Source organism: Nerophis ophidion, linkage group LG15 (assembly GCF_033978795.1).
Source record: "Nerophis ophidion isolate RoL-2023_Sa linkage group LG15, RoL_Noph_v1.0, whole genome shotgun sequence".
NCBI classification, from domain to species: domain Eukaryota; kingdom Metazoa; phylum Chordata; class Actinopteri; order Syngnathiformes; family Syngnathidae; genus Nerophis; species Nerophis ophidion.
In genome coordinates, this window is record NC_084625.1 from 11,475,823 (window position 1) to 11,501,339 (window position 25,517).

Sequence of the window (25,517 nt, forward strand, 5' to 3'; positions counted from 1 at the left end):
CACCCACACCCACACACACACACACACGCGCGGACCCAAAGAAGCACCAGAGAAGCTACGCTAACATGCCACTTCCTGCATTCCTCATATATGCTGCAGACTCTCTGGGGGGGCTCACTTCCTGTGCATCAATGAATTCATTATTTACATAAAGCGCATTAATGACTAGATGGACTTTATCATGAAGAAGTTCATTAGTAGATGGTCTTTATGAATTCATACAGTTAAAATCACTAAATGCGGGCTTTTGTTCACATTGAGATTAACTGATTATTTATATAATGTTTTAGATCTTTTAGATGTTTTAAATATTTTGTATGTCTATGTAATCTAAATATTTTTAGTTTTAGGTGTTTCAGTGTTTTAGATCATTAAAATGTTTTAGACCTTTTAGTTGTTTGGATCATTTAGATGTTTTAGATCAAGAGTGTCAAAGTCATTTAAGCTCAGGGCCCACGTGGAGGAAGGTCTATTCCCAAGTTGGATGGACTGGTAAAATCATGCCATGATAATATAAAAATAAAGACAACTTCAGATTGTTTTCTTTGTTTAAGAATAGGACAAGCCCAATCTGAAAATGTACAAATTATCAAGTTTTTTTTTTTTTTACAACTACATGTTCCGGTTAATAGTATTCTATGTTTATTTGTCAGTATTTATACTATATAAATAAATTATTTGACAATGATCATCATAATGATAGGTGGATTTGAGTCTGTTACAGTTTTAAAATGCTCGCATTAGTTTTTAATCTATCAGAAGATGAAATTAATATTAATACTAAAATCAAATTACTGGATGTTATTAATGTAATTTACTTGTTTTCCTCCACTGATGTAACTAACATCATGTGGTTTATTCTGTACATATGAAACATCATCTACAACAAAACTTGTGAATTTGGACTTATTTCATTAATCACACGAGAAGTTAGAAGTGGATACATAATATTTTAGCATTTTTATGTGCGCCCATAAAATGTGTCTCCATGCAGTCATAAGTACAACAACAAATGTAACAAACACGGAAGTGTTACCTTTATCTTAACATCGCATGTAGCTCCGCCCCCTCTCAAGTCATGCATGTGCTCATGGCAGGGGATACAAAAAATTGCTAATGCGACATCAGGTGGACACATTTGGAATAGCAGTTTCTGTCATTCAAAAATTTCAGCTAAATTTTATACTTAGCAAACTCATCTTGCGAACTGAATAAAACTTGTTCGCGGACCTGATCCGTACGTTTGATATCCCTGTTGTTTTAGATCATTTAGATGCCTGAGTAATAATTACGAACACATAACCCACATAAACAAACCTTAGAAATTCCTGGGCCCTTTGTGTTGTTTTTTTGTAGACAATGCATCCGGTTTTCGCTTATTATTTTTTGAGAGGTGCCTGTAGTCCATCCTAAGTATAAAGTTCATGGTAGATCTTGAGCCAATCTTCTTGAGCATGTCATGTCAAGTCAAGTCTAGGACAGAGGTTACCAGCACATGTCTTAAGTGAGTCAACACTCACATCGAGTCTAAGTCAAACAAGTCAAAACAACCTTCAGGACTGTGGAGACTCCTGAAGAAGACAGATTCTGGTCACAGATCTGATGAGGATGCTTGTCAAGGTTCGCCGTACCTGTCCCCTTTTCTCTGGGACTGATTGAGTCAATCAATCAATCAAAGTGTATTTAAATAGCCCTTAATTAAAAGTGTCTCATAGGGCTGCACAAGCCACAACGACATCCTCAGCTCAGATCCCACACCAGGGCAAGAAAAAACTCAACCCAGTGGGATACAATGAGAAACCTTAAATATACTCCTTCCAACCCTTTGAAGTGAAGAATCATCAATTATTAGCACCACGTTTCCAGGAATTAAGTTCCTCCTGACCTTTGTCCACTTCTGGCGTTCATAACTCTCCGTCTTGTGAAACAGACCAGATGGTAAACAGGGCTGGGTTTTGAGAAACAGAAGATGGTTGGGTGTTTAGACTCCACTGATTTTACTAACTCGACCTATGACTCTCAAAAAAACATCTTCCAGTAGATATGACTGTATACTTTTACATTATCTCCTCTTTGGAGGCAAAAAAAACCTATTCTGAATAGCTCTGACAGAAATTGATAATTTCCAGGTCACTTTCATTGATTTCTTCTAAGGAGAGGTAACTTTGGCAAATCTTATCTCCATTTGATGCAGACTGAGAAACATGAGCATTGACATGCTTCCCTCGCCTGAAACACAAGGGCAAGGCCTTAAGCCTTAGTATCCAGGCCATCCAAGACGTGTCCATGATGCACCGCGCTTTATCAGACTTGTCACAGCATCGTCTTTCTCTTGTTCTACGGAAACAATAGCGGAAACCTTGGCTTCTGGGTCTCCAGACGGTAACTCTACAAAGTCATCCGGATCAATAGGCCAAGCATCCTTTGGTTGCAGGAGAAAAGTGGGACCACACATGCACATTTAATTCTTTAGAAAATATTTCACACACACACCTCTGGAGGCAACATCTGCCGGATTGTGTGTGGTAGGCACATACCTCCACCGAGATGGATTAGACGTCTTGAGGTTCTCGGTGACTCTCTTCAGGTGCGAAACCTTGACGTTTCATCTTTGATATATTTCGGAGCAGATGTACTGTCTGACCAGATAACAGAGTCTTGCATCTTTATCCTCAGCTTATCCATTCGACCTTCCACCACAACTGTTGTGATTGTCACAGGCTTTGAAGGTGCGACCCTGGACTTTCCCATGATGAAAGCACGGTGTCCAAGACCTTGGTGATTGGGCAACAGCAGGTAGGTGACGGTTCCATATCCCCCCTTACTTGCATCCGCAAGATGATGTAACTGATCTGCAGTTATGTCTCCAAAGCTGGGAGGTTTCAAACATCTGCTGGTGTTGAAGCCGCGCAATGTTTGTAGCTCTTAATCGTTTAAAGCACTCTTTTGAAACACAAAAACAAAGGAAATTCTACTCTTTTGAAGTGGGCGCCCTGACTGCGCTCATTCAACTCACATCACATTCGCCCTCCTGTGACGTCATCCTTGCGCAAACACTCTGACTTGTCAACAAATAATCGAACATGTGCACGACTCTCATTTGAATAAACAGCGCTGCAGTAATTTTTAACAGGTGAAACCCAATCCTACTTTGTGTTGCTTCAGTGCTTCTCCATGAACGCTGTTTTAACGGTGTGGTCGGCGTGTGTCCAAGGGCGCCGTAGGCGGTTGTACAAATTTGTCGTGTTGTTATTGTGTTTCACATATCCGACAAACAGTGCGCGACTTACTAAGAACATCTGTTTTTGCAAAACTTTCGGTGTTTTCACACAATGGGAAGGAAAAAGCAGTCGTTCAACTGCTTTTCTTCTGGTATCCGCCATACTTGTTTTGATGACTGACTGGCATGATTAATTCATTCAAAAATGCTAAAAATAACTTTATATTAAGTCTGCCGTTCTTTAAGTCAATGTTTCCTATTGTAGTATCGATAAAATCAATGAATTACTTTTTATATCACTGTTTAGATCGATACTTGTGGAAGGTCAACCGGCAGAGCACAGATCAATGTAATTACATTTGAGGAATATAAATCAATCTATGGATATATCGATCAGTCGTTACTAGGGGTGTAACGGTACGTCTATTTGTATTGAACCGTTTCGGTACGGGGGATTCGGTTCGGTTCGGAGGTGTACCGAACGAGTTTCCACACGGACATATTAAGTAGCGTACCGAGGCACAACACACGGCATGCTAGCAGCGGCCAGGCTAGGATAGACTGACCATATGTCCTCTTTTCACCGGACATGTCCTCTTTTCCAGGGCTGTCTGGGTGGAGTTTCTTAAATGCCTCCAATGTCCGGCATTTTAAGTTAGGGTTGCGTGTATTTTCAATGTATGTTCAGGGTTAAGAAGGGGTTGAAAACAAAACAAATTGTGTGCGCAGCAGCATTCGTGAGGGAGGGGCAGAGACAGAGAGAGCGAGAGAGTTATGATAAACGCGCATGCGTCGCCAGGCTCTGCTTTTTACCCATAGATTTATCAGATTTTATTTTTTATTATCTATAGCAGGGGTGTCGAAAGTGTGCCCCGGAAGCCATTTGCGGCCCACAGCTAAAGTTTTAAAGGCCCACGGCACATTCTAAAAATACTATTAAAATAAACAAAAACATAAACAAAAGTGAAATAAAAAAGCTTAAAGGCTGAATGTAATCTAGAAAAATTTGCAACGTTGACCAATAAAACAAAGCTCTTTTTTTTTCTTTCAAACTGTCATTGCTCAAAACAAAATTTTGAATCAAAATCAATTTTATTATGAATTATTGACCTATCCAAGGTTCCGATTACTTCACATCAAATATTCCACAAAGAAAAATATTTTTGGTGGAAGATTTTGCAAAATTGGTAAATAAATAACCCAAAAATTCATATTTTGTTGTTTTCTTACAGTAGCAAAAATGAACCGAACCGTGACCTCTGGACCGAGGTACGTACCGAACCGAAATTTTTGTGTACCGTTACACCCCTAGTCGTTACTATAGCTGTGAATCTTTGGGCGCCGCAGGTAACGATTCGATTCAGAATCGATTCTCGATTCAAAATCAATACTTTTTTCAACAACAATGGTTGCCAGTTCTATGATTAACTACATTCCTCCATAAAATAGATAACAGCTCTGATACATTTCTGTATTACTTAGAAGAAAACTGGTTTTCTTTCATAAAATTCTACCCAAATATTTAATAAAGTCATCAAGAGAAGTATCCAACACTTCTCTTTTCGAAAGTAACAATATGATTTGCGTTTGAGTGGCTGGACAGGACAGATTGAGAAAAAAAAATTATGAATGCAATTTTTTTTTTTTAAATCGATTTTTGATTTATTTGAATCGATTAAGAATCGTTACAAGTAAGAATAGCGATTCGTTCAAAAATATTTTTGACATCCTTACTATTTTTACACCCCTATTTGTCCACTTGGCAGCTGATGCTGGTATAGTGTCATCCTATCACAACCCTTTGCAACACAAATCTTGAAGGATTCTTGTAATAATACGAAAGTTTCTTATCATTGCATCCCTCAGTTGGATGTTATAAAAGTTAGGGCTGGACGATAAAACAATATCGATATATATCGCGATAGGCACGTAATCCAAATCAATTAAAAATGCGTTTGATAAAACTTTCGAGATGTACATTTTTCTTCATCTGAAGAAACAGAAAGTCGTTGCATGAGCAAAAGCACTCGCTGACTTAGCTATCTGGTTTGGTTGCGCCATCTTGTTGTCTCACTGTTGATTCTTTGCATGGCGTGAGAAGAGAAAGTAAATATGGAGAAATTGTGGATAAAATGGGGAAAGTCACCGGAATGGCAGTTTTTTATAATTTTTTTCAAATGGACCGTAGTCAGACCAAGGTGCTTGTAATCAGTAATACCACGCCACCTTTGTCGCGCTCACCCTTTGGAGCACGGCCGTAACTTCTTCTCAGGTTCCTCTATGTTTACATTTTCACACTTTGCACTATTTTCTTACACTTTATGAAGCATTTCTTACATATTATTTTTCCACCTTCATTTTAAGACCTTATTGTTAAAAGTTCAGTGGGATTTGAACAATTTGTTTCAATTTTTTGAGTGTTTTCCGTGCTTGTGTTGACATTTCTGAGGTGATTATACTCAGAGGAAGGTTGTAATAAATGTTTTTACATTTCATATATTTTTCTCCTGGTCCATATTTTCAAAAGTAATAAAAAATATGAATATTACCTATATCGACCGATACAAAACACTTATATGGTGACACAGTTTTTAGCCATATCGCCCGGCCCTACTAGAAGTACACTTCATTTTGGAGCCAGGGTGCTTATTTTTCTATGTTCCTTGGCGTCAACGTTGCCGTGGACATATTTAGCTTCGACACGGGCCGGCAAAAAACAACATTTCATATTCAACAATCGATAAGAGGAGAGAAATGTAAGAGCAAAGCTCCAACACTATCATTAGTGGGCTGGGACGTCTTGATCACAGCGCCCACGGAAAGAAAACGCCGTTGACTGTCCTCCCCCCACTTCTTCCTCCTCTGCCGTCTCCTCCCCTCCTGCTTTGAGGAGTCAAATTGTTTCCAGATGCTTTCTCTCACAGCTCGCCTCACAACAACATCATAACATGGAAGACGGGAGGCAGACCAAGTACCACCAAAAAAGTCATTTCTTGGCAATAATTACACCTTTTCATCACAGGGGTTCACACTTTGTCCTCTGAGGGCCTCATATGAACCACTGAACATATCCTTCACATTGATTACTAATAAACACGCTAAAACCAAAATAAATTACAGATAATATTTTAGCAATAAAACCACTGTTACTTATTTACTTAAGGCACATGCATGCTATGCTATTTTTTTTCTCGTAAACATTAAGTGATGTCCAGATTCACGGTATAAGAGATTACATTTGGCAAATTTATGAAAAACAGGAATCTAAAAATGATTATTAATATTATGTTGGAAGCAACATTTTTCATACGTAAAGGTTGATTTCTTAAATTTTAACCCAAATCTTTCCATGATTTTAAATTATTAATAAATTAGGAAAATGGTAAAAAAAACAGAAAAGATACAGCAATCTAGAAATTACTATTAATATTATTATGATGCAAACTAAATTTTTCATACATAAAGGTCGATTTCTTAAAGTGAAACCCATGTACTTCCATGATTTTAAATGACTAATAAAATCTTGGAAAATTGTGAAAAATAGAAAATATACAACAATCTAGAAATGACTAATAATAGTATGGTGAAAATAATTTTCATTAATAAAGGTGGAGTGCTTTAAGTGAATCAAAAATAATTCCATGATAATCAATAAATCAATTCCATCAATAAAATCTTGAAAAATGGCAAAAAAATAAACAAAAAAAAAAAATAGAAAAGATACATCCATCTAGAAATGACTATTAATAATATTATGTTGCAAACTAAGTGTTTTCATACATAAAGGTTGATTTCTTAAAGTGAAACCCAAATATTTCCATGATTATAAATTATTAATACAATTTTGGAAAATGGTAAAAAAAAACAGAAAAGATACAGCAATCTATAAATGATTAGTAATATTATTAAGTTGCTAGCAAAATTTTTCCGACATAAAGGTCGTTTTCTTAAAGTGAAAACCAATTTTTTCCATGATTTTACATTATTAACAAAATCTTGAAAAATGGTAAAAAAAAAAAAAGAAAAAAGATACAACAATAAATAAATTATTATTAATTTTATGTTGGCAGTAAATGTCATGCATAAAGGTGGATTTCTTAAAGTAAAACCCAAATTCTCCCATGATTTTCAATCTATAAAATCTTGGAAAATGGTAAAAAAAATAGAAAAGATACAGCAATCTAAAAATGATAATTAATATTATTAAGTTGCTAGCAAAATGTTTCATTCATAAAGGTTGATATCTTAGTGATTAGTGTTTTGTGTCTTGTAATGTCCTGTCTTATAATTGTCCTGTTTTATTATGTATTTTACAATGTGCTGCTTTTATAGTTCCTGTATTTTATATTATTACTTAAAATTGTTTTATATTTTAATTATTTTTTATCCTGTAAAGCGTCTTTGAGTGCTCAGAAAAGCGCTATATCAAATAAAATGTATTATTATTATTATTATTAAAGTGAAACCCAAATTCTCCCATGATTTTGAAATTATTAAAAATAATTAAAATTATTAATACAATTTTGGAAAATAATAATAATTTAAGTTGTTATAATAAACCCATTTTTTAAATCTATTTGTATTGTCTCTTACTTTACTTTTTCCGACACTTTGTTTTGTTTGTGCAAGGATGTTGTTGCGCAACCTGGTGGATATTTGAAAATATTGAAATGTATTGAAAGTGCCTTAAATATATGTTGGTTGTAAGTTCAATTGTTCAACAATAACAATTTAAAACATTTCATTTTATATCTAGAAAAAGTCACCGGCCAATAAAAAAACAAGCCTGACTTTGGCTGTACAGTGTTAGCATTTTAAAGTTAATAGTAAAAGCACCAATGATTGTCACACACAATCTTGGTATTTTAGTCGCAATTGCGACTAAAAATAGGTTGTACGAGTATTGAAGAAAAAAAAAAAAAAGAGTAGCACATGTGCATCTGGTAGTTGTGGCTAGTCGACTTTCTCAAAACCTACTTTTATCCCTTGCTGGTACCTGTTTTTGTGCATTTTGAATCTCCATCAGTCCTGAAAACATAAAATCAAGGCATGGTGGAGATATTTCGTGAAGTCAAAGGATATTTCCACATATGACTTAGTTTATGAGCCAAACTATATCGAGATATGAGTTTTGGTCCATATTGCCCAGCCCTAGACTGGTGTTAGTGACAATTCTAGCACAGTTTAGGTATATCCTCTGTCTTTATTGAGCATTACAGTAGACCTTATAATGTGTTTATATGTATGTACATGTGTACCTTGTTTGAGTGTTATTAATGAAACTGTGACACTTAAGAACATATATTGCTCCTAATTTTTTTCTGTGTAACTAATTTTCTGTCATTTAGTAACCTTGGTACTACTTGTGAAAAAGCAAAGCATACAGCCCTGCTTAGGATACCCCTGAGACGTTTTTTCCTGAAAGCGGAGACAATGTGCAGCCCAAATGAGGATCTAAGCGCCGTGTTACGTCCACCTTTCAGGCAGATGTGGACACGTAAAATGTAATCCACAGCCAGAACCCATGTGGACTTAGACTGGCTCGTGTGGACTTTGTTCAGCCAACATTTTGACATTAACAACGAAACCACCAAAAGGTCTTCAGGAGGCCAAAAGGCTTCAAAGGTGAAAACAAAGTGTTGTCTTAGGGGAGGGTGGGAAAAAATATCGAAATGGCAACTATTGCGATACGTTGTCTAACAATAAAATATCAACTTTTAATTATTTGATGTTTTTTAAGTCACTTTTGGGCCGACTGAAACTCAAGGGCGATTTCCACCCTGTGCGTGGTTACCTATGAGCAACTCAGTAGGAAGTAAAGGGAAATATTTTATATTTGAGTGATCACTGAACTATGTAGTTCAGGGATGTCAAAGTCAAGGCCCACAGGCCAGATCCGGCCCGCGAATTAATTATCCACGGTCCCTGGGATGATATTTGATTATTATTCGAAACGGCCTGCAGGCCACAGCCGCCTGCTGCAGTTTGTGTTGCCACTAGGAGTTTTCAAAATGGGGTCCCCATCAAGTCAAAAAATTGGGGTCCCACAGTAAATTTTTGGGGTACCAATTTTTTGTAACCGTTTTGAAAACAAATGATAAATGTATGCATTATCCTGTTATATCTCACATTTTATATTGTGTTTTGGAAAAATGTTGCGATAAATGTTACTTAGTTCATTAAGAAAATAATACAAAAGAAAAACATTTTTTATGCATATGTGTGGAGGGGGGCGTGGCCTGCGGGCCTGCCACGGAGCGGGGTGTGTCAGGACCGGCCTCGAAGTCAGTGGCAGGTGAGTAGATTGCCCAGCTGGGACTTGTTATCAATCACCTGTCGCCCTTATTATGAGACAGGTATTTGGAGTTGGAGTTTTTGACTTGATGGGGTCCCTGGGACTGAACTATGTAGTTCGGGGATGTCAAAGTCAAGGCCCGCGAATGAATGATCTACGGCCCCCGGGATGATATTTGATTAGTATTAGATCCGGCCTGCAAGCCACAGCCGCCTGCTGCTGTTTGGCAAGGACCAATACTCCATCAGTGTAGCCACTAGGAGTTTTCAAAATGGGGTCCCAGGGACCCCATCAAGTCAAAAAATTGGGGTCCCACAGTAAATTTTTGGGGTACCAATTTTTTGTAACTGTTTTGAAAACAAATGATAAATGTATGCATTTCCCTTTTATATCTCACATTCTATATTGTGTTTTGGAAAAATGTTGTGATAAATGTTACTTAGTTCTTTAAGAAAATAATACAAAAGAAAACCATTTTTTTTGCATGTGTCTGGAGGGTGGCGTGGCCTGCGGGCCTACCGCAGAGCGGGATTTGTCAGGACCGGCCTCGAAGACAGTGGCAGGTGAGTAGATTGCCCAGCTGGGACTTGTTATCAATCACCTGTCGCCCTTATTATGAGACAGGTATTTGGAGTTGGAGTTTTTGACTTGATGGGGTCCCTGGGACTGAACTATGTAGTTCGGGGATGTCAAAGTCAAGGCCCGCGAATGAATGATCTACGGCCCCCGGGATGATATTTGATTAGTATTAGAACCGGGCTGCAGGCCACAGCCACCTGCTGCTGTTTGGCAAGCACCAATACTCCATCAGTGTTGCCACTAGGAGTTTTCAAATTCAAGTCCAAAAATTGGGGTCGCATTGTAAATTTTTGGGGTACAGGTTTTTTGTAACCGTTTTGAAAACAAATGAAAATGTATGCATTATCCTGTTATATCTCACATTCTACAATGTGTTTTGGAATAATGTTGCGATAAATGTTACTTAGTTCATTAAGAAAATAATACAAACGAAAACCATTTTTTATGCATGTGTCTGGAGGGGGGCGTGGCCTGCGGGCCTGCCGCAGAGCGGGGTTTGTCAGGACCGGCCTCGAAGACAGTGGCAGGTGAGTAGATTGCCCAGCTGGGACTTGTTATCAGTCACCTGTCGCCCTTATTATGAGACAGGTATTTGGAGTTGGAGATTTTGACTTGATGGGGTCCCTGGGACTGAACTATGTAGTTCGGGGATGTCAAAGTCAAGGCCCGCGAATGAATGATCTACGGCCCCCGGGATGATATTTGATTAATATTAGAACCGGCCTGCAGGCCACAGCCACCTGCTGCTGTTTGGCAAGCACCAATACTCCATCAGTGTTGCCACTAGGAGTTTTCAAAATCAAGTCCAAAAATTGGGGTCGCACGGTAAATTTTTGGGGTACAGATTTTTTGTAACCGTTTTGAAAACAAATGATAGCTGGGACTATCATTATCCTGTTATATCTCACATTCTACAATGTGTTTTGGAATAATGTTGCGATAAATGTTACTTAGTTCATTAAGAAAATAATACAAACGAAAACCATTTTTTATGCATCTGTGTGAAGGGGGCGTGGCCTGCCGGCCTGCCGCGGAGCAGGGTGTGTCAGGACCGGCGTCGAAGACAGTGGCAGGTGAGTAGATTGCCCAGCTGGGACTTGTTATCTAATCACCTGTCGCCCTTATTATGAGACAGGTATTTGGAGTTGGAGATTTTGACTTGATGGGGTCCCTGGGACTGAACTATGTAGTTCGGGGATGTCAAAGTCAAGGCCCGCGAATGAATGATCTACGGCACCCGGGATGATATTTGATTAGTATTAGATCCGGCCTGCAGGCCACAGCCGCCTTCTGCTGTTTGCCAAGAACCAATACTCCATCAGTGTTGCCACTAGGAGTTTTCAAAATGGGGTCTCAGGGACCCCATCAAGTCAAAAAATTGGGGTCCCACAATAAATTTTTGGGTTACCAATTTTTTGTAACCGTTTTGAAAACAAATGATAAATGTATGCATTATCCTGTTATATCTCACATTCTATATTGTGTTTTGGAAAAATGTTGCGATAAATGTTACTCAGTTCATTAAGAAAATAATACAAAAGAAAAACATTTTTTATGCATATGTGTGAAGGGGGCGTGGCCTGCGGGCCTGCCACGTAGCGGGGGGTGTCAGGACCGCCTCGAAGACAGTGGCAGGTGAGTAGATTGCCCAGCTGGGACTTGTTTTCTAATCACCTGTCGCCCTTATTATCCAGCGACTAGAATAAATCAATAATTGATCCATCTTAAATGTATGTGTATATATTTACCTAAGTGTCCTCCTTTTCCTGATAACATATCCAATAACTTATTTCATCAATTCCAGTTTTCAGATGTAATCGCATACAACCGAAACAACATAAACTAGATATGACCAGTCTAAGTACCGCATTTTTCGGAGTATAAGTCGCTCCGGAGTATAAGTCGCACCTGCCGAAAATGCATAATAAAGAAGGAAAAAAAAACATATATAAGTCGCACTGGAGTATAAGACGCATTTTTTGGGGACATTTATTTGATAAAATCGAACACCAAGAATAGACATTTGAAAGGCAATTTAAAATAAATAAAGAATAGTGAACAACAGGCTGAATAAGTGTACGTTATATGACGCATAAATAACCAACTGAGAAGGTGCCTGGTATGTTAACGTAACATATTATGGTAAGAGTCATTCAAATAACTATAACATATAGAACATGCTATACAATAATCAAACAATCTGTCACTCCTAATCGATAAATCCCATGAAATCTTATACGTCTAGTTTCTCACGTGAATGAGCTAAATAATATTATCTGATATTTTACGGTAATGTGTTAATAATTTCCCACATAAGTCGCTCCTGAATGTAAGTCGCACCCGGCCAAACAAAGAAAAAAAACTGCAACTTATAGTCCAAAAAATACGGTATATTAGCATGATATTTGAATACTACAAAGCACATATTCCTTCGTTGTTTCACTACTTCACAATCAACCTAGTTTAGCGATGAGCATGGCTTCTCCCTTCCTCCCACCGGCGTTTTGCTTCATGCTTTTCCGCGTTACGTCTGCATTTTCGAACCGTCTAAATTACCTTTTTCAACATACGTAAATAATCCATATATGGACGTTTGTCGGCCAATTTAGAACCGTCCACGAAGGATTGGGCAATAAAACGTTATCAATCATTATATGATCGATATCCATAAAAAAATGTGTTCGATAGAATGTTCGATAATTTTTTTTTTTCTTCTTTGTCGGAAGAAAACAGAAGTTGCAAAGCAAGGTTGCTTGTATAAACAAAGGCACTCGCTCTCTGGTTGCCGAGCAACGGTAAGGGTGTTTGTTTGTCTGGCGGTTGATTCTTTGCATGGAGTGAGAAGAGAAATTCCATACATCCATCCATTTTCTATCGCTTGTCCCTTTCGGGTCAAAATGGGTAAATTGTGGATAAAAGAATTGATTAATGTGGACCCCACTCAAACAAGTTGAAAAACTTATTCGGGTGTTACCGTTTAGTGGTCAATTGTACAGAATATGTACTAATAAAATAAAAGTTTCAATCAATCAATCAATCAATCAAAGCCACCTGGACAGTTTGGCACTTTTTGAGGACTTTTGTAAAGGGACTGTAGTCACACCACCTAAGCTGCGCTCACCCTTTAGAGCACAGCTGTAACTATCTGGCACAAATCGTGCAGAAAACATTTCTCTATGTCAGGGGTAGGGAACCTATGGCTCTAGAGCCAGATGTGGCTCTTTTGATGACTACATCTGGCTCTCAGATTAATCTTAGCTGGCATTGCTTAACACGATAAGTCAGTGTTTTTTAACCTTTTTTGAGCCAAAACACATTTTTTTCATTGAAAAAATTCTGAGTCGCACCCAAAGCAGAAAACATTAAAACATTTAAACTCAGTAGCCGATATTGACAAAAAAAAATTGTTCTCGCAATAGCTCTTGTCTCTATGTAGGTGTACTGTCAAGCCGTAACTTATTTTGAGTTTTTTCGGTGTTTTCCTGTGTGACTTGCACTCCTATTTTGGTGGCTTTTCTTCTTTTGTTGGTATTTTCCTGTAGCAGTTTCATGTCCTCCTTGAATGCTTTTCATCGCACCTGCTTTGTTTTTACAATCAAGACTATTTAAGTTGTGCGGACGCACTCCTTCTTTGTGTGGACATTGTTGATTGTCATGCCATGTACGGATGTACTTTGTGGACGCCATCTGCTCCGCACACTGTAAGTCTTTGCTGTCGTCCAGCATTCTGTTTTTGATTACTTTGCAACCAGTTCAGTTTTAGTTTTGTTTTGCTTCAATGCCTTTTCTTAGCGGCATTCGCCTTTTGTTTATTTTTAGTTTAAGTGTTGGATACCTTTTAACCTACATGCTGCCTCCCGCATATTGTGATCACGACGTACCATGTTCCCGACATCTACAAAAGCAATTAGCTACCTGCTGCCACCTACTGATATGGAAGAGTATTACAAGCTTACTCTGCCGAGCTCTAGACAGCACAGACACTCAATAACAGCACATTTTTGAATTATAGTTACAGGTTTGCAAAAAATATTATCAACCCAATTAGGTGAAATTACATAATCTCTCCCACGACACACCAGACTGTATCTCATGGCACGCGGCACAGTGGTTGAAAAACACAGCGATAAGTAATGAATAATTCCGCTGGTAATCATAATGTTAAAAATAACGTTCAAAATATAAAACGTTCTCATGCATTTTAATCCATCCATCCGTTTTCTACCATTCCTGTTCAAGACGTCGCATTAATGGTAAGACCTATTTTATTCATTAGCTTCAGAATAACAATGTTATTAAAAAGGAGAATATACTTATTATATTCTTAAAATGTTGGTCTTACTTAAAAATGCACACATTTATTTGTATTCAGTGTTAAAAATTATTATATGGCTCTCTCGGAAATACATTTCATAATATTTTGCTTTCATGGCTCTCTCAGCCAAAAAGGTTCCTGACCCCTGCTCTATGTTGACATTTTCAAACTTTGCACTGTTTTCTTACACTTATTTAAACAATTTACTTGACCTATTCCTTATTTTTTCACCTTCACTTTAACAGCTAATTGTTAAGTGATTCCCGAGCGCGGCCACCGCTGCTGCTCACTGCTCCCCTCACCTCCCAGGGGGTGGAACAAGGGGATGGGTCAAATGCAGAGGATCATTCCACCACACCTAGTGTGTGTGCGACTATCGCTGGGACTTTAACTTAACTTAAGTGTTCAATGTGATTTTACAATTTTGTTTACATTGTTTTACATGCAATCGGGTAGCTGATATAGGCACCAGCGTCCCCCGCGACCCAAAAGGGAATAAGCGGTAGAAAATGGATGGATGGATGGATGTTTTAAGTGCCTGTATTGAGATTTTAAAAGAAGAAAATGTTGGACTATTGACCAAAATATCCCACTAACAATCAATATTAAAATACATATGCAAGTTTAGCATCACTTGACTTACACTGAAGTGCTTTCAAAGTGTTAAAATAAATAAATTCAGGTTAAAAAATAATTTTACTGTATTTGACGCAAAACAAGTACAGTGGTTTTTGTTTGAAACATCACTACTGTTACTCAGAAACCTTTATATTTCACATGTGAATCCATAAAGCCTAAAAAAACAATAATAAAGCAACGGACTGAAAAGGCCACATTTTGGCAAAATCTGCCTGAACACATGGTGACATTAGATATTGGTTATATTTGTATGAAAGATAAATACGTGATTCAGTAGAAGCATTTAAGTCTCACCTTAAAACTCATCTGTATACTCTAGCCTTTAAATAGACCTCCTTTTTAGACCAGTTGATCTGCCGCTTCTTTTCTTTCTCCTATGTCCCCCCCTCCCTTGTGGAGGGGGTCCGGTCCGATGACCATGGATGAAGTACTGGCTGTCCAGAGTCGAGACCCAGGATGGACCGCTCGTCGGGACCCAGGATGGACCGCTCGCCTGTATCGGTTGGGGACATCTCTACGCTGCTGATCCGCCTGCGCTTGAGATGGTTTCTTGTGGACGGGACTCTCGCTGCTGTCTTGGATCCGCTTGAACTGAACTCTCGCGGCTGTGTTGGAGCCACTATGGATTGAACTTTCACAGTATCATGTTAGACCCGCTCGACATCCATTGCTTTCGGTCCCCTAGAGGGGGGGGTTGCCCACATCTGAGGTCCTCTCCAAGGTTTCTCATAGTCAGCATTGTCACTGGCGTCCCACTGGATGTGAATTCTCCCTGCCCACTGGGTGTGAGTTTTCCTTGCCCTTTTGTGGGTTCTTCCGAGGATGTTGTAGTCGTAATGATTTGTGCAGTCCTTTGAGACATTTGTGATTTGAGGCTATATAAATAAACATTGATTGATTGATTGATTCAATCACAATAAAGCATATTTTTTAAAGAAAGAATAATTAAAGAAGTCATGCATCTATTAAAGCAGTGTTTTCAACCTTTTTTGAGCGAAAGCACATTTTTTGCGCTGAATAATCCAGAGGCACACCACCAGCAGAAATCATTAAAAAACAAAACTCAGTTGACAGTAAAAAGTCGTTGTCGCAATTGTTGGATGACTTTAAACCATAACCAACCATGCATCAATATAGCTCTTGTCTCAAAGTAGGTGGACTATCACCACCTGTCACATCACGCCCTGACTTATTTTGAGTTGTTTGCTGTTTTCCTGTGTGAAGTGTTTTAGTTTAGGTCTTGCGCTCCTATTTTGGTGGCTTTTTCTCTGTTTTTGGTATTTTCCTGTAGCAGTTTCATGTCTTCCTTTAGCAATATTTCACGCACCTACTTTATTTTAGCAATTAAGAATATCTTATTGTTTTTATCTTTCTTTGTGGGGACATTTTTCATTCTCATGTCATGTTCGGATATACATTGTGGACGCCGTCTTTGCTCCACAGTAAGTCTTTGCTGTTGTCCAGCATTCTGTTTTTGTTTACTTTGTAGCCAGTTCATTCTTAGTTTTGTTCTTCGTAGCCTTTCCTAAGCTTAAATGCCTTTTTTTAGGGGCATTCGCCTTTTGCTTATTTTTGGTTTAAGCATAAGACACCTTTTTACCTGCACACTGCCCCCCGCTGTTTCCGACATCTGCAAGGCAATTATCTACCTGCTGCCACCTACTGATGGTTACCCTCCTGAGCTCTAGACACCACCGACACGCAACAACAACACATAATTTGCAGACTATAATTACTGGTTTGCAAAAAATATTTTTAACCCAAATAGGTGAAACTAGACAATCTCCCACGGCACACCAGACTGCGTCTCACGGCACACTAGTGTGCCGCGGCACAGTTATTGAAAAACACTGCTTTAAACCATAACCAACCATGCATCAATATACTGTAGCTCTTGTCTCAAAGTAGGTGGACTGTCACCACCTGTAACATCACGCCGTGACTTATTTGTACTTTTTTGCTTTTTTCCTGTGTAGTGTTTTACTTTCTGTCTTGCGCTCCTATTTTGGTGGCTTTTTCTCTTTTTTTTGGTATTTTCCTGTAGCAGTTTCATGTCTTCCTTTAGCAATATTTCCCGCATCTACTTTATTTTAGCAATTAAGAATATTTTATTGTTTTTATCCTTCTTTGTGGGGACATTGTTCATTGTCATGTCATGTTCGGATATACATTGTGGACGCCGTCTTTGCTCCACAGTAAGTCTTTGCTGTTGTCCAGCATTCTGTTTTTGTTTACTTTGTAGCCAGTACATTCTTAGTTTTGTTCTTCATAGCCTTTCCTAAGCTTAAATGCCTTTTTTTAGGGGCACTCGCCTTCTGCTTATTTTTGGTTTAAGCATAAGACACCTTTTTACCTGCACGCTGCCTCCTGCTGTTTCCGACATCTACAAGGCACTTATCTACATGCTGCCACCTACTGATGGTTACTCTCCCGAGCTCTAGACAGCACCGACACTCAACAACAACACATAATTTGCAGACTATAATTACTGGTTTGCAAAAAATATTTTTAACCCAAATAGGTGAAACTAGACAATCTCCCACGGCACACCAGACTGCGTCTCATGGCACACTAGTGTGCCGCGGCACAGTTATTGAAAAACACTGCTTTAAACCATAACTAACCATGCATCAATATACTGTAGCTCTTGTCTCAAAATAGGTGGACTATCACCACCTGTCACATCATGCCGTGACTTATTTTGACTTTTTTGCTGTTTTCCTGTGTGTAGTGTTTTAGTTTCTGTCTTGCGCTCCTATTTTGGTGGCTTTTTCTCTTTTTTTTGGTATTTTCCTGTAGCAGTTTCATGTCTTCCTTTAGCAATATTTCCCGCACCTACTTTATTTTAGCAATTAAGAATATTTTATTGTTTTCATCCTTCTTTGTGGGGACATTGTTCATTGTCATGTCATGTTCGGATATACATTGTGGACGCCGTCTTTGCTCCACAGTAAGTCTTTGCTGTTGTCCAGCATTCTGTTTTTGTTTACTTTGTAGCCAGTTAATTCTTAGTTTTGTTCTTCATAGCCTTCTCTAAGCTTCAATGCCTTTTTTTAGGGGCACTCGCCTTTTGCTTATTTTTGGTTTAAGCATAAGACACCTTTTTACCTGCACACTGCTTCCTGCTGTGTCCGACATCTACAAAGCATTTATCTACCTGCTGCCACCTACTGCTACACGGTTACTATGCTGAGCTCTAGACAGCAACGACCACTCAACAACAACACATCATTTGCATACTATAATTGCTGGTTTGCAAAAAATATTTTTAACCCAAATAGGTGAAACTAGATAATCTCCCACGGCACACCAGACTGCGTCTCACGCTAGTGTGCCGCGGCACAGTGGTTGAAAAACACTGCTTTAAACCATAACCAACCATGCATCAATATAGCTCTTGTCTCAAAGTAGGTGGACTGTCACCACCTGTCACATCACGCCCTGACTTATTTGTACTTTTTTGCTGTTTTCCTGTGTGTAGTGTTTTAGTTTCTGTCTTGCGCTCCTATTTTGGTGGCTTCTTCTCTTTTTTTTGGTATTTTCCTGTAGCAGTTTCATGTCTTCCTTTAGCAATATTTCCCGCACCTACTTTATTTTAGCAATTAAGAATATTTTATTGTTTTCATCCTTCTTTGTGGAGACATTGTTCATTGTCATGTCATGTTCGGATATACATTGTGGACGCCGTCTTTGCTCCACAGTAAGTCTTTGCTGTTGTCCAGCATTCTATGTTTGTTTACTTTGTAGCCAGTTCATTTTTAGTTTTGTTCTTCATAGCCTTCCCTAAGCTTCAATACCTTTTTTTAGGGGCATTCGCCTTTTGCTTATTTTTGGTTTAAGCATAAGACACCTTTTTACCTGCACGCTGCCTCCTGCTGTTTCCGACATCTACAAGGCAATTATCTACATGCTGCCACCTACTGATGGTTACTCTCCCGAGCGCTAGACAGCACCGACACTCAACAACAACACATAATTTGCAGACTATAATTACTGGTTTGCAAAAAATATTTTTAACCCAAATAGGTGAAACTAGACAATCTCCCACGGCACACCAGACTGCGTCTCACGTTAGTGTGCCGCGGCACAGTGGTTGAAAAACACTGCTTTAAACCATAACCAACCATGCATCAATATACTGTAGCTCTTGTCTCAAAGTAGGTGGACTGTCACCACCTGTAACATCACGCCATGACTTATTTGTACTTTTTTGCTGTTTTCCTGTGTAGTGTTTTAGTTTCTGTCTTGCGCTCCTATTTTGGTGGCTTTTTCTCTTTTTTTTTGGTATTTTCCTGTAGCAGTTTCATGTCTTCCTTTAGCAATATTTCCCGCATCTATTTTATTTTAGCAATTAAGAATATTTTATTGTTTTTATCCTTCTTTGTGGGGACATTGTTCATTGTCATGTCATGTTCGGATATACATTGTGGACGCCGTCTTTGCTCCACAGTAAGTCTTTGCTGTTGTCCAGCATTCTATGTTTGTTTACTTTGTAGCCAGTACATTCTTAGTTTTGTTCTTCATAGCCTTCTCTAAGCTTAAATGCCTTTTTTTAGGGGCACTCGTATTTTGCTTATTTTTGGTTTAAGCATAAGACACCTTTTTACCTGCACACTGCCCCCCGCTGTTTCCGACATCTACAAGGCAATTATCTACCTGCTGCCACCTACTGATGGTTACTCTCCCGAGCTCTAGACAGCAGCGACTACTCAACAACAACACATAAATTGCAGACTATAATTACTGGTTTGCAAAAAATATTTTTAACCCAAATAGGTGAAACTAGATAATCTCCCACGGCACACCAGACTGCGTCTCACGGCACACTGGTTGAAAAACACTGCACTAGTGTGCCGCGGCACAGTGGTTGAAAAACACTATATTAGAGCTTGAAATGTCCATTCAAGAGTGCTCAAATCAAGTTTGCTTTCACTTTCTTAACCAAAAGCCCGACAGTTGCTAATGTTAACTATAAAAACAACAACAATAAACAAGTTCTTCAACGACCATATTGTTTTTCAAGACAAGAATACATTGTTGTCAATTGTTTCGTTATTAAAAATGAACAGCCATGTTGCCAAGGCACTTCGTTTCAGATGTTTATAGTGTAAAAAATGATCTCATTTAGTGGACAATAAAATATTACTTAACGTGTTCCATCGTCGCGATACAAAACTACTAAAAACTCGATTTCAACACTTCCGTTTTTTCCCCCACTTTCTGGAAGTACTTAAACGCAACACGTTTAAAACGTTACTTTTTTCCCACTTCCGACGATGAACGTTCTTTCTTTTTAGTCACCATATGAAGACCATTTAACGACTTTGTTTTACTTTTTAGTCGCGATATTATTCGTATGGCTTGACGGTGAAGTTTGGCAGTAAAAAAAAAAAAAAAAAAAAAAGCCAGACAGGGCGCCAGCTGTCACTAAATCAACAAATAACTTTTGAATACGTTTAGTAAGATAAAAAAACATTTTTTTCTCCATATAATTAAGCTGATTGGAATATGTCATGACAAATGAAAATATTAATAGTGGGTATTTGTAAAATATTCACGGTTGTATACGCCTTAAAATGTAACATTTCCATGTAACACTAATAGTGGACATATGTATCCATGCCTGGGATAATGTAACAATGATAGTGACTAACTATTCATAATGATATAAATGTAACGTTAACAGTGAGTAAATACTCCAAATGACATAAATGTAACACTTACCCTGAGCAAGCAGCGGCGGGAAGACAAAGTTGAGGGCGAAGAGAACAGCAACGATTTGCAAACACTCCAACATCTTATTGAAGTCCTAAAGTGCATTTTGGAGCAGAAGACATGAAGACACGTAGACAGCAGAAGACATGAAGAATGAAGACACGGGAGGAATAAAGGAAGAGGACATGTGGACAGAAGACATGACAGACATGGTCCATTTAACGTCCCTCTGCTCATGTCTTCCTGCGCACATGCGCACAAGGTGCGACACTGTCCACTAACAGAACCAGGCAAAGATTGTTCACGTGAGAAGAAATCAAACTTTTTCAAAACCAAAGAAAATTAATTGGAATATTTGCAATAGTTGTAAATGAAAAATCAACCCTATATGCCAAGGAGTTATACACAGTACATACAGTACACGTACAGTACATACAAAATATCTGTAAAATAATCCCAACACTTCACATTTTACATAACGTTTTGATTAAATACTATCATGTTTTTTTTTTCTAAAAAAGAATGTGGACACCCAACAACATCATGATAACATTAAAAAGTAAGTGTTTGTAAATATTATTACTGTTATTATTATTGCTACTACTACTATTATCACACTATCATTATATTGTTGTTATTGTACTTTTATTATTATTGTTATTATTATTATTATTTTATTATTATTGCATCATTTGATATTGTCATTGTTATCATCATCACTATTATTTTTTTATATTTATCATTACTATTATGATTATTGGTATTATTATAGTCATTATTACTAAAACTACTGCTATTATTATATTACCATTATATTATTAGTAGTAATATCATTATTAATAATAATTTAATATTTTTATTATTTTCATCATCATCAATATTATTTCTGTTATTTGTATTTTTATTATTATCACCATCATAGGGACGGCGTGGCGCAGTAGGAGAGTGGCCGTGCGCAACCCGAGGGTCACTGGTTCAAATCCCACCTAGAACCAACCTCGTCACGTCCGTTGTGTCCTGAGCAAGACACTTCACCCTTGCTCCAGATGGGTGCTGGTTGGCGCCTTGCATGGCAGCTCCCTCCATCAGTGTGTGAATGTGTGTGTGAATGGGTAAATGTGGAAGTAGTGTCAAAGCGCTTTGAGTACCTTGAAGGTAGAAAAGCGCTATACAAGTACAACCCATTTATTTATTTATCATTATTATAATGATTTTTATAAGCATCATTGTTATTTTGATGATCATCATCATTATTATTAATATCATTATCCTTATCATCATCATTATTATTATTATTATTATCATCGTCATTTATTGTTGTTATTATCAACATCATCATTGTCATTTTATTGTTGTATTAATCATCCATCCATCCATTTTCTACCGCTTGTAAATATCATTATAATCATAATTCTTATTTTAAATTATTGTTATTATTGTTATTATTTACTACTATTAGTACATTCTCATTATATAATTATTAGTATTTAATTATTATTATCATTATTATTAATATAATTCTTACATCATTACAATTATTTTTTTCGTTATATCATCATCAATATTATTTTTATTATTCATATTTTTTATTATTATTATTATTATTGTTATTATTATCATCATCTTTACCATTTTTTTCATCATTATTTTATAATCATCTTTATCATTATTATTATAATGATCATCATCATTACTATTATTATAATATGATTAGTGCATAGTTTATTATCATCATTATCATTTTTATTTTAATTTTAAAAAGTAACAATGATAGTCACACACACATTAGGTGTGGCGAAATTATTCTCTGCATTTGTGGTTAGAGTGTCCGCCCTGAAATCGGCAGGTTGTGAGTTCAAGCCCCAGCTGAGTCATACCAAAGACTATAAAAATGGGACCCATTGCCTCCCTGCTTGGCACTCAGCATCAAGGGTTGGAATTGGGGGTTAAATCACCAAAAATGATTCCCGGGCACGGCCACCGCTGCTGCCCACTGCTCCCCTCACCTCACAGGGGGTGAGCAAGGGTGATGGGTCAAATGCTATCATTATTACTGTTATTATTATTATTATCATCATCATCATATTCAACATTATTATTGTCATCGCATCATCATTTATTTTATTATCATCATCATCATTATCATTTTGTTGTTATATTGATTATTATCATCATTGTTTTTATAATTCTTATTTTATAATTATTGTTATTATTAATAGTATTTACTACAATTATTACATTATCATTTTATAATCATTATTCTATCATTATGATAATTATTAATATTATTATTATTACATCATTTAATACTTTTGTTATTTTCATCATCAATATTATTTTTATTATTCATATTTTATCATGATTATTGTTATTTTTGTTATTCTCCATTCATCCATCTTCTTCCGCTTATCCGAGGTTGGGTTGCGGGGGCAGCAGCCTAAGCAGGGGAGCCCAGACTTCCATCTCCCCAGCCACTTTGTCCAGCTCCTCCCTGGGGATAGACATAGTCTTCCCAACGTGTTGTGGGTCTTCCCCGTGGCCTCCTACCTCTTGGACGTGACCTAAACACCTCCCTAGGGAGGCGTTCAGGTGGCATCCTGACCAGATGCCCGAACCACCTCATCTGGCTCCTCTCAATGTATAGGAGCAGTGGCTTTACTTTGATCTCCTCCCGGATGGAGGAACTTCTCACCCTATCTCTAAGGGAGAGCCTCGCCACGCGGCGAAGGCAACTCTTTTCGGCCCTTGTACCCGTGATCTTGTCCTTTCGGTCATAACCCAAAGCTCATGATCATAGGTGAGGATGGGAACGTAGATCGACCGGTAAATTGAGAGCTTAGCCTTCCGGCTCAGCTCCTTCTCCACCATAATGGATCGATACAGCGTCTGCATTATGAAAGACACCGCATCGATCCGCCTGTCGATCTCATGATTCACTCTTCCCTCACTCGTGAACAAGACTCCAAAGTACTTGAACTCCTCCACTTGGGGCAGGGTCTCCTCCCTAACCCGGAGATGGCACTCCACCCTTTTCCAGGCGAGAACCATGGACTCCGACTTGGAGGTGCTGATTCTCATCCCAGTCGCTTCACACTCGGCTGCGAATCGATCCAGTGAGAGCTGAAGATCCTGGCCAGATGAAGCCATCAGGACCACATCATCTGCAATAAGCATTGAACTAATCCTTCAGCCACCAAACCGGAACCCCTCAACGCCTTGACTGCGCCTAGAAATTCTGTCAATAAAAGTTATGAACAGAATCGGTGACAAAGGGCAGCCTTGGCGCAGTCCAACCCTCACTGGAAACTTGTCCGACTTACTGCCGGTAATGCGGACCAAGCTCTGACACTGATCGTACAGGGAGCGAACTGCCACAATCAGACAGTCCGATACCCCATACTCTCTGAGCACTCCCCACAGGACTTCCCGAGGGACACGGTCAGATGCCTTCTCCAAGTCTACAAAGCACATGTAGACTTGTTGAACAAACTCCCATGCACCCTCAAGGACCCTCCAGAGAGTATAGAACTGGTCCACAGTTCCACAACTAGGACGAAAACCACACTGTTCCTCCTGAAACCGAGGTTCGACTAGCCTTCTCTCCAGTACCCCTGAATTAACCTTACCGGGAAGGCTGAGGAGTTTGATCCCACGATAGTTGGAACACACCCCTTCTTAAAGAGAGGAACCACCACCCCGGTCTGCCAATCCAGAGGTACCGCCCCCGATGTTGCAGGGTCTTGTCAACCAAGAGCATCCAGAGCCTTAAGGAACCTCATCCTCTCATCCGCCCCTGGGGCCTTGCCACCGAGAAGCTTTTTAACTACCTCAGCAACATCAGCCCCGGAAATAGGAGAGCCCACCACATATTCCCCAGGCACTGCTTCCTCGTCGGAAGACGTGTTGGTGGGATTGAGGAGGTCTTTGAAGTATTCCCTCCACCAATCCACAACATCCGCAGTCGAGGTCAGAAGAACACCATTCTTAACATACACAGTGTCAATAGTTGTTGTTCTTCTTATCATTATTTTTACCATCTTTACAATTATTTTCGTTCATCATTATTTTATCGTCCATCCATCCATCCTTTTTCTACCACTTGTCCCTTTTAAGGTCGCGGGTGGCACTGGCGCCTATCTCAGCTACAATCGGGCAGAAGGCAGTGTACACCCTGGACAAGTTGACACCTCCCCCCATGGCCAACACAGATAGACAGACAACAATCACATCATCATTATTATCCATCCATCCATCCATTTACTACCGCTTATTCCCTTTGGGGTCGCGGGGGGCGCTGGTGCCTATCTCAGCTACAATCGGGCGGAAGGCAGGTTAAGCCCTGGACAAGTCGCTATCTCACCGCAGGGCCAACACTGATGGACAGACAACATTCACATCATTATTATCATTTTGATTATCAGCATTGTTATCATCCATCCATCCATCCATCCATTTTCTACCACTTGTCCCTGTCAATGTCGCGGGTGGCACTGGCGCCTATCTCAGCTACAATCGGGTGGAAGGCGGGGTACGCCCTGGACAAGTTGCCATCTCACCAAATGGCCAACACAGATAGACAGACAACAATCACATCATCATTATTATCGATCCATCCATTTCTACCACTTATTCCCTTTGGGGTCGCGGAAGGCGCTGGTACCTATCTCAGCTACAATCGGGCGGAAGGCAGGTTAAGCCCTGGACAAGTCGCTACCTCACCGCAGGGCCAACACTGATGGACAGACAATATTCAC

At 38.8% G+C, this 25,517-nt stretch overlaps 1 protein-coding gene across 1 annotated transcript in view; it reads right to left on the reverse strand.

Annotated features, from left to right (window-relative positions):
• reck (reversion-inducing-cysteine-rich protein with kazal motifs) overlaps positions 1 to 21,039 on the reverse strand; it is an 81,158-nt gene extending 60,119 nt beyond the window's left edge. The window contains exon 1 of the mRNA XM_061921519.1: positions 20,773 to 21,039. Within this exon, the coding sequence (XP_061777503.1) occupies positions 20,773 to 20,845 (73 nt within the window). The 5' untranslated portion in view covers positions 20,846 to 21,039. The remainder of the gene's footprint in view (positions 1 to 20,772) is intronic.
• Between the last annotated feature and the right edge of the window lie 4,478 nt (positions 21,040 to 25,517).